This window comes from Diadema antillarum, unplaced genomic scaffold (genome assembly GCF_040938485.1).
Source record: "Diadema antillarum isolate AM-2024a unplaced genomic scaffold, OU_Dant_1.0 scf00000213, whole genome shotgun sequence".
Lineage (NCBI taxonomy): Eukaryota > Metazoa > Echinodermata > Echinoidea > Diadematoida > Diadematidae > Diadema > Diadema antillarum.
The window spans coordinates 131748-145889 of NW_027271102.1; the positions used below are offsets into that span (position 1 = coordinate 131748).

General features: G+C 38.4%; 1 protein-coding gene across 2 annotated transcripts in view; it reads left to right on the forward strand.

Moving 5' to 3' along the window:
- Window positions 1-2364: 2364 nt before the first annotated feature.
- The window catches only part of LOC139724416 (ubiquitin-associated domain-containing protein 2-like), a 31605-nt gene continuing 19827 nt past the window's right edge, over window positions 2365-14142 (forward strand). For both annotated transcript variants that reach the window (XM_071635560.1, XM_071635561.1), the window contains exons 1-3: window positions 2365-2406; window positions 7310-7437; window positions 8364-8483. In XM_071635560.1, the coding sequence (XP_071491661.1) occupies window positions 2376-2406; window positions 7310-7437; window positions 8364-8483 (279 nt within the window). In that variant the 5' untranslated portion in view covers window positions 2365-2375. The remainder of the gene's footprint in view (window positions 2407-7309; window positions 7438-8363; window positions 8484-14142) is intronic.

Below are 14142 nucleotides of genomic sequence, written 5' to 3' on the forward strand. Positions count from 1 at the left end.
ATCTTTTGATTTTTGGCCGATCCAAAATGCCCTTTTAAAGCTGATTAAATGAAACTATTTATAGAGAGATTATCGATCAAAATCGATGATTACTATAGCTCCCCCCCCCCACACAGTTTCTCTTCCCTCCCCCATCTTCATCTTGGATGTTATATTATTGAGAATGTAATCATATATCTTGATATACATGAACCTGAACTAAAATACTAGGAGCCTATACTACGGCTTTCTGAATCATCGTGAAGTCGGAGGATAAACCCAAATTAACCCAGTAGTTCATCCATGTTACCCAAGACCCAATGCCCACTTTGAATCTGATTTTGTGGGGCTTAATAAACATGATCAATGTTGATAACAATAGCAATGCTGCAGCTGTTGGCCTAAATATGATACTCTGATTATAATTTATTCCAAGCTTCAATACGATTTCCAATTTACTTTTTGCAAGATATTGATTTTAATTTAGTCCAAGCTTCAATTAGATTTCAAATTTACTTTTTGCAAGATATTGATGACAACGTCGAGTTTGCATGCATCCTAGAAACGCAAGTCTTGCGAGATACAGGAAAAGTGTCAGCAGACGGCGAACAAAACCACAGAAATACCACGTAAGCTAAGGCAAAGGCGAACGCGATGCCGATGACATGTGAAGTGGAAACCACGCACACAGTGGCGGATCTACAGGGGGGTTTAGGGGGTTTAAACCCCCCTCTTGGGCTGCCAAGTAAAAAAAAAAAAGAACATACAAACAAACAACAACTAATTAGTCAATTATTTGAAGACCAAAATCAACAATAAAGGCACTTTTCTTGCGTAAAAGCTGTCAATTTTAAAACTGAATATGCAAAATTGTCGCCCCTAACGGGGCGAAAATCATAATACACTATCAATATACATTATCATATCTTTATACACTAATATTTACTTTATGAGTAAATTTAGTGTATAGATGGTAGCCTCGCGTCCTCGAGTGTGCCCCGTGGAACATACCTTTAGTAAAGCCTACTTTTTTTCTTTTCTTCTATGCTTTCTTGTAATACAAGAATAATTTTTATTGCTCAAACAATGCGATTACGTTTTAGCTTTTAATGAATACATTTCAGACGAATGGCAAAGTGAGAGTGGCTCGCTCGCTCTGTCCATACTTATAATAGAATGAATAGTTTGCATAATTTATGATCATAGTCCTTCGCGGGGATTTTTTTTACTGTGTTTAGTTCCCTAGGAATTTGATTTAAATTCTCTAGAAACGCGACTTTTATACTCTGTTTTTACAAAAAGTCCCTATGCGTGGGACATGGGAAGAGGTATATCCCCCTCCCACACCCTCCCCCGCTCTGTCGCTTCGCTCTCGCCGCGGATCTCACACCGTCTCATGAAATAATGTTATACCCCCGTATAATCATAGTCATTTGCAAATGATTCTATCCACTTTTTAATTTCCTAGAAATTTGCTTTTAAATGCTCTATAAACGCGACTTTTGTACTCCCCCTCCCCCCGCTCGGTCGCTTCGCTCCCTCGCCGAGGATCTCAAACCATCACGTCAATGTGCCCATCCCCGTCGAAATTTTGCCCTCCCCCCCCCCCAAACCAGACATGTTCCACTGCGCTTGGGGCGCGGGTGGGGCTGCACCAACCCCCCCCCCCTCCCAAAAAAAAAAATATATATATATATATATATATACATTGTATATATGTTTGGCAAAAAAAGAGAGAGAGAGAGAAAATAGAGCATGCAAAGTAATTAATATGCTTAAAATTGCAAGCTGGCAATCCTAAAAATTGAAAATCTCCCTACTGTGGGAGGGGGGATACCCCCCTCCCACACCCTCCCCCCCCCCCCCACTTGCTTTGCTCTCACTCACTTTGCAATACCCAGCTCAACCCTTAAACCCCCTCCTTGGAAAAAAGCTAGATCCGCCCCTGGCACACGCACACACACACACACACACACAAACACACGCATCACATACCCATATACCCATAAACCCGTTGTTATGTTTCTGTTTGAAGGACGGCGTCCCATTCTCACATTGTAATTTGATTCTGTAGTTAGCAGACGACCATGCCAGTGGTACTGTAGATATACAGTACAAACTCAACGCCTAGTACCTCCTTGGCCTTACCATGGAGCTACGAAACTGCCCAAGTCATGCGAAGTCCACGCACATGCGTACAAAAACCAACTTGTTCACCGATAGTCTTTGCTCAAGTGACACAATTGGCAATTTCGACGCGTTAGGGTTACGGAAAAAAAAATCGCGCCCGGCCCGGGAGGTTTCTTACTAGACGTATACACCGTCGCGCTACTAAAGACTAAAGGCCAAGGCAGAGGCTACGTGCTTTTAAGTGGGGAGCATGCATCGAAACAGTCATGTCTCAACCATACACCTCATCGGGATTCTGTAAGTTAGATCTGGAAACATTTCTGTTATGCCTTCTTTTTACTTTCTAGTTTATGTGCGCTACAAAATCGTGCCGATAGGTTTGGTCTGTAAACTACAAATGACTGTAGCGTCTAGACGGTCTATATAACATGACATTGATAATACTAGAGTTAGGACTAGACCATATTTAGTCGAATAGTAATAACCCAATAATATACGTAGCCCCGCCCCTTTATAACTGTGTAACGTTGAAAAAAAGCTCAAACATAATGATCAGATGATAGATGCCATGGACAGACGGCATTTGAAAGACGGATAGGCACTCAACACATTACAATCCAAAAGTCATTTCAAGTTTAGAGCTAGCTGTCCCACGAGTTAACTCGTGTCCGTTTCTGCTAGCAGAGTAAGAGGGCTCACTTGATCGTATAGACAGGACTGTCAGTGTAATTTAAGTGTAACTGTATTGGCGACTATTGCCATTCGGCATGTCTAGGCCTAATTTTAGGCCTAGTTAAACGACAACGTTAGTATACAATCCCCGGAATAGTAGGTTACGAGATATCCGATATGTAATAAACTTTTACTAGTAGTAGTAGCCAATGCTTGTTTAGTGGCACTAAAAATAAAACTGCTAGAGGTAGAGTCTATAATGTAGCCCGACCAGACGCTCTTATTACACATGCAGTGCGAATACAGCCCGACCAGACGCTGTTAGTGTTAGTGTTCACGTACGCAGTGCGAATACAGCGTCTGACAAACGGAACATGCACCTTCAAAGTGGGGAACCACAACACAAATTACACAAAGCTGCCCTAACTACAACAACCTTCATCAGAGGGTTGAAACCTCCTGTGGTTCCATGGTGCTGTAAATCTTTCATTATTTTTAGTGCACACAACACTGTTTTTATTTTTATGAATATATGCTACAATAAACATACTGACTGTACCATCACGTACTGTCACAGTACATCCCATCCCACTTTAGTTCGGAAAGAGCAGCTTCAGGGATTACATCAAGGTTCAAGGTCAAAGGTTCCAGACAATTTTTATTTTCATAGAGTAGCTACAATTACACTGTCAATGCTCCCCACCTGTTCCTGTGAGACCAAAACCATCAATGTACAAGTACACTAGAGTCTTCATAATATGCTTCATCGAACATGTGTCATCAATATGATATTGATTGTAATACAATCAGTATCACTATCAGATGAGACATAATTACAAGTACTTTTAATTACAATGCCTGTAAATTACGGAAGTTTGACATTTCTGTAATCTATCAAATGATCAATGCACAATATACATCAAATAGGCATGATTTTTTTTTAACTTCTCTTTATTTAAAGTGTTATTTCTTTTTTTATAAGCATACATTCCATGGGTATTCTATATCAGTTGGGCCATAGCAACAATCATTATGCAAGGCTTAGGAATCTCCCTTATTCAAATCTACCAAAAGGTTTGTATCTTTTTGTCCTTTTTGATCATAGGACTGTGTCCTGATTCTTTCTAGAAATAATTTTGCATGTTTTTTTAGTTTCTTAATAGGGCAAGTCCAAGATAAGGTCCCCTCAGAATGCAAAATTTCATCTTTGCTCAATATTGACATGTTTGGTATCATGTTGAAGCTTATGAGTTGAAGTTTTGATTTCCATGGAGGAAAAAATGATATTATGTAAGTTTACGCAAATTTCAAGGGCTTCATTTCAATGTGAAACACAGCGTTACGTATGGGACATTTATAAAAATTCATATTAATTCAAAGGAAAGCAAATGATATTTGATTAATATGTGGACATAAGAAGTTCATCAAATAGTTTAACTTGGTATAAAAATTTAGGGATTATGCAAATGATTATGCAAATTAGCTCGTGTCCTATCATGAGATGTCCCATACGTAACAAATTGAGGTCATTTTTTTAGGTTTTTTTCTGAAATTGCTGAGGATATTTTAATGCCCTTTTGGAAAGTTCTAATTCATTGTTTAGAAGAATTAAACACCATAGAAAAAAGAAAAAAACAGTAAAAGAAATACATTCTATTAGGCATTGAAATAATGTTACGTATGGGACAAATGCGTTGCGTATGGGACATCCTCATACATATTGCATGTGAATGCATGTAGCTAGCTGGGAAGGTCTCTCAGTACACAAATGGTCAATCATCCTGAAGAAAGCATCCCAACATTGTAGCTACTTTTTGAGTTTTAGACACTTGAAACAATGCATGTACTTGACTGAACAAATTTCAGAAAGGGGGAGGGGAAAATGGCAAAATACACAATGAAAAATCAGCATTAAAGGGATGGTATAGTTTTTGTAGAAATGGGGATTCAGTTTTCAACATTTAAAGGGGAAGGCTAGTACCTGATCAGTGGGAATCAGTGCGAATGCTGGGGGATGATTGTTCCAATCCTTGTGGAATTCATTTAAGAGTACGTTATATATCTACTGTTGTGTGAAAATCATTTGCTTCAGAACGGTCTCATATTCAAGTAATGTGCAGATTAATGCCCCATCACTGACCAGGGACGCTTACCTGGAAACATTAAACTGCACATTACTTGAATATGAGACCATTCTGAAGCAAATAGTTTTCACACAACAATAGATATGATAATGTACTCTTGAATGAATCCCATAAGGATTGGAACAATCATCTCCCAGCATTTCCACTGATTCCCACTGATCAGTTACTAGCCTTCCCCTTTAATGAGATGATTGGAAACCAATTCCATATGAATTAATACTAAAGAGCATACAATCCTAAGACTAGAGGAATTCAAAGTGTTTGTGACGGAGATCCAATTTGAAATGGTTGTGATATATACAAAAAATATATCAAGTATTAAACATGATTCCTTTTTATTGGAAGTGATACACAAATTGTCCTTATTCAGTTTCAATAGTAGCCACGACAAAATTCATGGGTATTCATACTGAGGTGTGACTCGAATCAATGACCTGACTGCTAGACAGACATCATCTACTCGATCACTGGGGTTCCACGCAGCAGGTATTGCTTATTTATTGAAATTAATATTTCTTATGTCAAGTCATTTTTTATTGAAACTAAATGGCAAACTGCCCTTCATCAATTGATGGAAGTAGACACTTTAAACTATTCAATTTTTCAGTAGTAACTATCCTGATAAAAATAGGGCATACACACTCGGGTTGGTCATAAAAAATATAGAATATGATTAAATATGATTATGATGGTAAATATGGGGAATATTGTTCCCTTGTCAATCTGGAACAGTATTTGAGTAATTTCAACTGCTTCTACCTCAATGATTATGCAACAATTTGTTTATGGGTATTTTGCAAAATTATTTTACAAAATACCCATATAAACTTGATTCTCCACACACTAAACAAATGGGGGACAAAGGGCATGCATACTCAGGTTGGTCATAAAAATATAAAAATATGATTGACTATGATTATGATGGTGAATATTCGGGGAATAATGTTTCCTTGACAATCTGGATCAGTATTTGAGTAGTTTCAACTGATTTTACTACAATAATTATGCAAAATACCCATACACATGGTTCGTCACACACTAAATGAATGGGGGACAAACTGTCCCATACAATGTACGTAACTGTCCCATACGTAACACGTCATGTCTGTCTTTAATTAGAACCTGTAATTAGAGCTTTTTGCCTAATGACATGAAACTTACCTGTGATAATCTTGAGTGTTGTGACTTTCATCACAGTGAGTTTCATGTTGTAGAATGAAATACTTTCAGTGAGTTTTGAGGTTGAAAAAAATGTTCAAAAAAACAAAAGTTTTCTGGTCCCATACGTAACGGCACATATTTTCTCTTCTAGAATATAATTGTCAAGGTCATTTTTCTCAATTTTTCACATGTTTATACTTCTTCTAGATATCAATCACCATGATGAAGTTCAATATGATCAAAGGCCATTAACACTATTTTTCAGGTCATAAAAGTCTCTGAATGTCCCATACGTAACGCGCGCATTATCTTGGACTTGCCCAATAAAGTTGGAAAGACTTCCTTATCATCATATGGGCAATTCCATGTTACTCACGTTACACTTTTTAGGCATCTCTGCATATTGTAATTGTCATATTTTTTGTACTGGAAGGTTTGACATACTCTTTGTTCTACAATAGATGCACAAGTCCTTACTTAGTCTACCATGCAATATTAATAGAATTTTACTAACCACATCCATACCGGAAATAAAGACAAAACACTTTCGTTACTCGCGTTACATTTTTTGGGACGACATAAAAAGCCAACATGCCTTTATTCAAAAAGTGTCCTCATACTGGGTAGTATTTCAAACAACTGTTGTATGATTTATATAACTCATGTTGTGGTACTCAAATATAAGGGGTCAAATTTTTGAGAGCATTGGAAATATTTGACAGCAATAGCAAAATCGTCGTTACTCACGTTACACGTTTACTACTCACGTTACATATTAGCTCATAATCACTACCACACCTGAATTTTTTTCTTTTTCAGAATAAGTCAAAATATTTTATTCAATTTGAAGCTTAATTTTACGGATTTACTAAGTGCACTTTAAATAGAAATACTTAACAATTGACTTCCATTATAATGGAATCCCTGGGACTGGCAGCTTTCGTTTGTTGTTATGAAATTTTGTTATAACGGAACAAATAATAAAGAATATAGAGCTGATGATGTTGGGGCCTGAATTTGTACTTCATTGTAACCGGAATTTCATTATAACCGTGTTCGTTGTAACAGGAGCGCACTGTAGTTCCTTGCTGTGGGATCGGGGACACCTCGCAAGATCTTTATGGATTCTCTTTGATGTACATTATAATGTAAAGTGCTTTCTGACCATAATGATGTGACAAAGTTGTTATTCCTGATGTAATGTTTTGCATACTGTGGTACAGATATGGCCCCTGTCTCCAAGGCTCTCATTATACTAACCAGTGCCCTCTCCAGCTCACTCATTCTGCTGGGTCTGAGGTACCAGAACCTTTTTGTCTACTCAACAGACTATCTTCTATCTGGGCAAGAGGTAAATATGCAGGACAACACATGTCTTTCAAGTCTTCACTATTAAAATTTGTCTTATAAACAAAAAGGTTTCTTGGGTTTTATGATATCTTAATGATAGATAAGTTGCTTTCAGTTGAATAGATTGTTTGTGTTCTCAGATTCCAGATTCATTTGATAAGACATAGTAAATTGATTACCGGTATTTCATAATCCTAGGATCACAAAATGCCTTTGCCAAATTTTGATATTCATTTTGTGCATTATTCACATGAATTCAATATTGTCAGTATCCCCAAGAACAGTTTTCACATTGTCAACTCAGTTTGTTAATTGCATTTTTCTTTACGCTAATATGTTCCTCCTTTTGGTGTCATGTTTCATGTTCACACTATCAAAGCAGTTAGAAAATGAAAAGATCTGAATAAGTCATTGACTTTGCTTGTACTGTGGAAAGAATTCACTTTGAATATATTGCAGCTACCTCTCTCACATTAACAGGAAATGACCACACCCATAAATGCAGAAAACTTGTCATGAAACAGCAAAGCCCTGCAATGCCTGTGTTGAATGAAGAGTACAATTTTAAGCTTCATGTATTATTGCAACAAAATTAATATTTTCTCCTGAGTGAAAATATGCATGGTCCACATTTTATTTGTTACTGTGTGATGCAGCATCATCAGTACAAAATTGTATTTAAAGCTTCAGAAGACCATATTATTCTTTTGTTAAGTTGTATAATGAAAAGAAGCATCTGAGACTCAGCAAAATCAGTTTGTCCTCAGTGGTTAAGAGATTAATTTCCATTTTGAAGCTTCCCTGTACATTTGATGTACCTCACAGTCATGATACTATGCAGTTTTCTTTCTTTTTCTTTCTCTTTTTTTGTGCCTCTGATGGTCTCCCCCGATCATACTTTAAGTATTTCTCTGTTTTTCCTTTCAGCTCTGGCGACTAGCCAGCTGCAAGCTGTCCTTCCATGAACTCCACTCCTTGTTACTTGGAGCGTCCCTACTCTATCACTTCAGAATTCTTGAAAGGAGATATGGGTCCTTGAAATTTTCAGTGAGTGATAGCCCTACCATCCTCCCAGTATTTACAGCAGTCTCTGTACGAAACTCAGAGACAGTCTGGAGAAATGTGTATCATTACATGGATCTGTCTCTCTCTACCCCAAAGTATTAGGTGTTTCAAAAAACATTTCCCACTTTTGATCATTAATAGTTCAAAAACTATTCATGTGATAAAACTGTCATTGATATGAGTGATAGCTGAATAGTGTACAATTTTGTTGGAGGTAATTTGGATGTGAAAGCATAAATCAGTTTCATTAAATCTAAGATTGATTTTGAAGTAATGTTTCAGATTTTTCTCAAATTTTAACCCTCTGTACAAAAATGAACTTTGCCCAGGAACCAATGATGTGTATGTGAGTGTGTGCTGACAATGGCCCTGAACAATGGACATGCCTGAACCACCTGTTGACTAGGCGTCAGTCTGGCACTCCCAGGCACATGAATGCTTAGAATACAAATAATGACTGCTACAGTGTATGAGGGGCACAGTTAAAATTATGGGCCCAAGGTGATGTGAAAACCATAACTATGCCCGAAGCGAAGCTGAGAGCATAGTTACGGTTTTCACATCACCGAGGGCCTACATAATTTTAACTGTGCCCCGAATATCAAGCTGTCATTATTTATTTCCTATACCGAAAATATAGATTCCGAAATATAGATACCGAAAATATACCGGTAGATTCTAGCCTTTTTTACAGCACTTGTAATCAACGCTGATAGACAGCGCGACGGTCTTATCATTGGTGCGTACATATGAGTGATCATCTATGTGTACGGGGTTGCGACTGTCTCCAAACCTATTTACAGGGCACAGTGACCGCTAGTCTCCTTTACAGCACGCTGATCAAATGCGCAGCAGTCATATCATTGATCATTGGTGCGTTCATATGAGCGATCTATGCTATGTGTATGGGTCGCGACTGTCTCCAAACCTATTTACAGGGCACAGTTGATTTACTGTGCCCCGGCCCTGGGCACAGTAAATCAAAAATGGGGCACAGCTATTTCCATGACTCCATTTTTAACCAGTCAGATGAGAGGATTCTATATGATGAGGTATATAATAGTCAGTAATTCATGTGGATTGCCTTGGGCACTGCTAGTCTGAATTCATGCACGGTAAAGGGTAAAATGCATGCACGTGGAAAAAGTAAGCACATGTTTCCATGTGCTTGCAAACACCACATTTCATTCCAGCTTGCAATCATTTTCAAATTTTGCTTCACGTATCACTAAATCTGGGATAACGCACTAAGCATATAAATGGGTCATCATCCACATTTCAGGCCAAAAACCAGTGTATGTAGGAGTATTTTATTGTCCCCCAACAACTGATACTGATTATTTGAATGAACTGGACTTATCATTATCTAAAATACCTAAATCTGCAGTTATATGGTTACTTGGAGATTTCAACATGCCTAGTGTAGACTGGAGTACCAACTCTGTACGCCAAGGGGGCAACTACGCAGCAGTATGTAAGCTAATGCTCGACATTGCCGCTGATTTCAACTTAACTCAAGTCATTAATCAACCTACCAGAGAAGAAAATATTTTGGATTTATGCTTTGCATCACATCCTGATTTAGTATCAAATCACAAGGTCATTGCTGGAATTAGTGATCATGACATAGTAGAAGTTGATATAAACCTAACTGCCAGATTAATTAAACCTCCCAGGCGGAAAATATTTTTATATAAAAAGGCAGAATTTGAAGAAATTTCTGAACTTATGAAAGAGTTTGATAGATCTCAAACTGAGGAACATCTTCAAGCTTCAGACGTTAATAGTCTTATGGGCTGATTTTCAAAGAACCCTTCAAGCAGCTATAGATGAATATGTTCCATCCAAACTAAGTTCTACCAGATACAACTTACCATGGGTAGACCAGTCCATCCGACGTGAAATACGAAGGAAACCGAGGCTGTATAATAAGGCTAGGAAATCTGGAAGTAGCAAGGTTTGGGAAAGTTTTCAATCACTCCGCCGTTTAATTGATAGAAACATTAGGAAAGCCCACAATCGGTATATGAATGATGTCATAGGGGAAAGTCTCAAGAGTGACAACATCAAACCCTTTTGGAAGTTTATCAAGAACACTAGACAAAAGGTTTTTGGAATCTCCTCTCTTCGTTCTGGGGATAGAATGGTATCAACTGCAAGAGACAAAGCACAAGCACTCAATCAACAATTCTGTTCAGTTTTCACCAAGGAAATCCCAGAAGAATATCCTGATATAGATCACCATAACATACCAGATCTACCAAAACTCACCATATCAGTAGCAGGAGTTCAGAAACTTCTAGAGGATCTACAACCGAATAAAGCAACCGGACCAGATCAAATTCCACCCAAACTACTCAAGAGTTGTGCCTCAAGTTTATCTCTGGTCTTGCAAAAGATCTTCCAGAAATCTGTCGATACAGGAACTCTCCCAGAAGGATGGCTTAAAGCCAATGTCGTCCCAGTCTACAAGAAAGGGGAACGTACAAATCCTGAGAACTATAGGCCGGTCTCACTCACTTCCATCCCATGTAAAATTTTGGAGCATATTATCTTCCGTCACATCAAGGACCATTTGGATGCCCATGATGTCATCACTCACCATCAACATGGATTCCGACAAGGCAGATCATGTGAAACGCAACTTGCAGGTTTAATTAATGACCTAGCAAGAACCCTTGATGCTAGGAGTCAAGCCGATCTCATCATACTTGATTTCAGCAAGGCGTTTGACAAGGTCCCCCATGGGAGATTACTACTCAAGCTTGAACATGTTGGTATTAACAACAACAACAACAACCTCCTTCACTGGCTGAACATGTTCCTTACTAACAGACATCAGCGCGTTCTCCAGGAGGGAGCAGAATCCCAGGAATCTCAGGTGACATCAGGGGTACCACAGGGAACGGTTCTGGGGCCTTTATTGTTTCTCATATATATACATTAACGACCTGCCAAACGTGGTTAAGTCCAAGGTACGACTTTTCGCAGACGACTGCATAATATAACGGGAAATATGCAATGATCAGGATGGCAAAGCTCTTCAGAAAGACATCAACTTGTTATGCTTGTGGGAGTCACAATGGCAGATGTCCTTCAACCCGTCAAAATGCTTTACTGTGCATGTCAGCCACAAAGTCAAACCTATTATCACGCCATATACAATGAAAGGGAAACAGCTACAACAAATAAGCCACCAACCGTACTTAGGTGTTGAAATAAGCAAAGATCTCAATTGATCACACCACATTAACAGGATTACTACAAAGGCAAACCAAATGCTGGGTATCATCAGAAGAAATCTCCATTCGTGTAATAAATCAGTCAAAGAAACAGCCTACAAAACGCTGGTTCGCCCAAGGCTTGAGTATTGTGCTTCCATTTGGGACCCTCATCAAGCTACAAGAAAGAAGAGCATTGAGGCCATTCAACACCGGGCTGCTCATTTTGTCATAAACAATTATGACAATCAATCCAGTGTCACATCCATCCTATCCAAACTCCAATGGGAAACCTGGGAAAATTGCCGCACCAAGTTCCGATTGATTGCCATCTTTAAAGAAGTACACAGTATTACCCCATCAAATGTTCATCTACGTCAGAGACCCGGTTCAACACGGCGACAAACAGGTCCCAACGTTTTAGAGATGCCTTCATTCAACAAGACATGTTACCAGCACTCATTCTACCCAAGGACAACCAGAGAATGGAACTTCTTACCACCAGAGATAAGAAGTGTTACCAAGTTAAAGGACTTAAAAATTATGCTTGACGCAATCAATGTAGAAGAGCTGGTCAAAAAAGCTCATTTCAAAATTTAAGATCTTAAGAAATAAATCCATTCACACCGACTGCGCGGGATATGAGCCTTCAGGCAGTGATTGCGCAGAATCCAACCAGAACCAGAACCAGAACCAGATCTAAAGTTTTTCATTTTAATACAACTGTCTACTAATTGTCTGACAAATTTGTCGCTTTTTCGATAAAAAGAGATCATTTTTGGTAAAGAGTTCAGCAACATTTTTCATTGGGGCGATTTGTTTCACAGTAGATTTATTTAAGGCTCCATATACACAAGTGTATACTCTAATTGATTTTCTTTGCTTCCTGTCACCATGTTTTACGACAGAACAGAAGGTATTTGTTGTAATTTTTCGTTTTTCAGGGGCCTGTTGCATAAAACTTCCCGTTGAATTTCAATGGTAACTACCGTCAAAATTAGACGTCACAGCCAATCGGCATCAAGGATCATAACATTTACCGCTAATTTGAAGACTTACCGCTAGAAAGGAGTGGTAAGTCCAGCAGTAAGGGTTTTATGCAACAGGGCCCAGAAGTAGGTAGAGCACTGTCGCCACTCAACGACAGTATCGGCAGGCGTTTGACCAAGGAGGTACTAGGCAAGCCTAGTACCTCCTTGGTTTGACTTTACACAGATACTGCCTGAGGCTGAATAAAGACTAGTTGTGTTAGTGGAATTTCTCATGAATACGTCATGTAAGTAATGAAGCATTCAAACCCTGGCCATTGTTCAGGACCATTGTCAGGGTGTTGACCACACACTCCCATACACACCCATTGACCCCTGTGCAGAGTGAAAGTTTTGTACAGAAGGTTGAAAATAGAGCAAAATCTGGAACCTAACTGTGAAATTAATCATGGATTTCATGAAACTGATTTATGCTTTCATATTTGAACCACCTCCAACAAAATTGTACACTATTCAGCTATCACTCATATCAATGACAGTGTTATCTGATATATAGTTTTTGAATTGTTAAGAATCAAAAGTGGGAAATGTTTTTTGAAACACCTAGTACAATGGAAACTTTATACACAGCTGCTTTACATGTTTAGGACCTTCTGCCAGATACAGTGCACTCCCGTTATAACGAAATGCTCGGGACCGGCGGTTTTCTTTCGATTTAACGAAATTTCGTTATAACCGAACAAATACAATATATAACGAAAACAAGGAACCACGTATATTTATCATATTATGTTTGCTGAATACTCACTATACACTGGAAAGCTATGTAAAATGTGATGGGATAACTGTATTACAATAATAAACGCAAGTTCCCCTCAGAAACTGTGCGTGACACAAGGAGCGAACACACAGTGGTGTGAAGCGTTCACCCATGCAGAGACGCTATAAATGCTTGTTCCGCTACGTATTTTCGAAAGCAATTCGCATTTCGTTATTTATAACGGAGCACATTTCTTTTGTTTTTCTTTGTCTGTGGCGCTTAGAAAAGGCTTCGTTATAATGGAAATTTCGCTATAACCGTGTTCGTTATAAGCAAATTTTGTACCATAGACTTAATGGTGATAATTTTGGGACCAGAAGATTTACTTCGTAATAACGAAATTTCGTTATAACCGTGTTCGTTGTAACGGGAGTGCACTGTATTCATCCCAAGTGTTTAATTATGGAATCTCCTAATCTGAACGCGTGTGGCGCTCCAATTTTTTTACCTTTAATTCTTGGGATATCAACTTTCGGTGTATATGAACGTGTGATGTGTTATGTACTCTTTTATGCACATTGAATGCCGAAGAACTGGTATTCACATATCCTATGATAAGTCTTATAATCTGTTGAATAATAGAGTTATTTTCTAATCTGTAACTTTACATA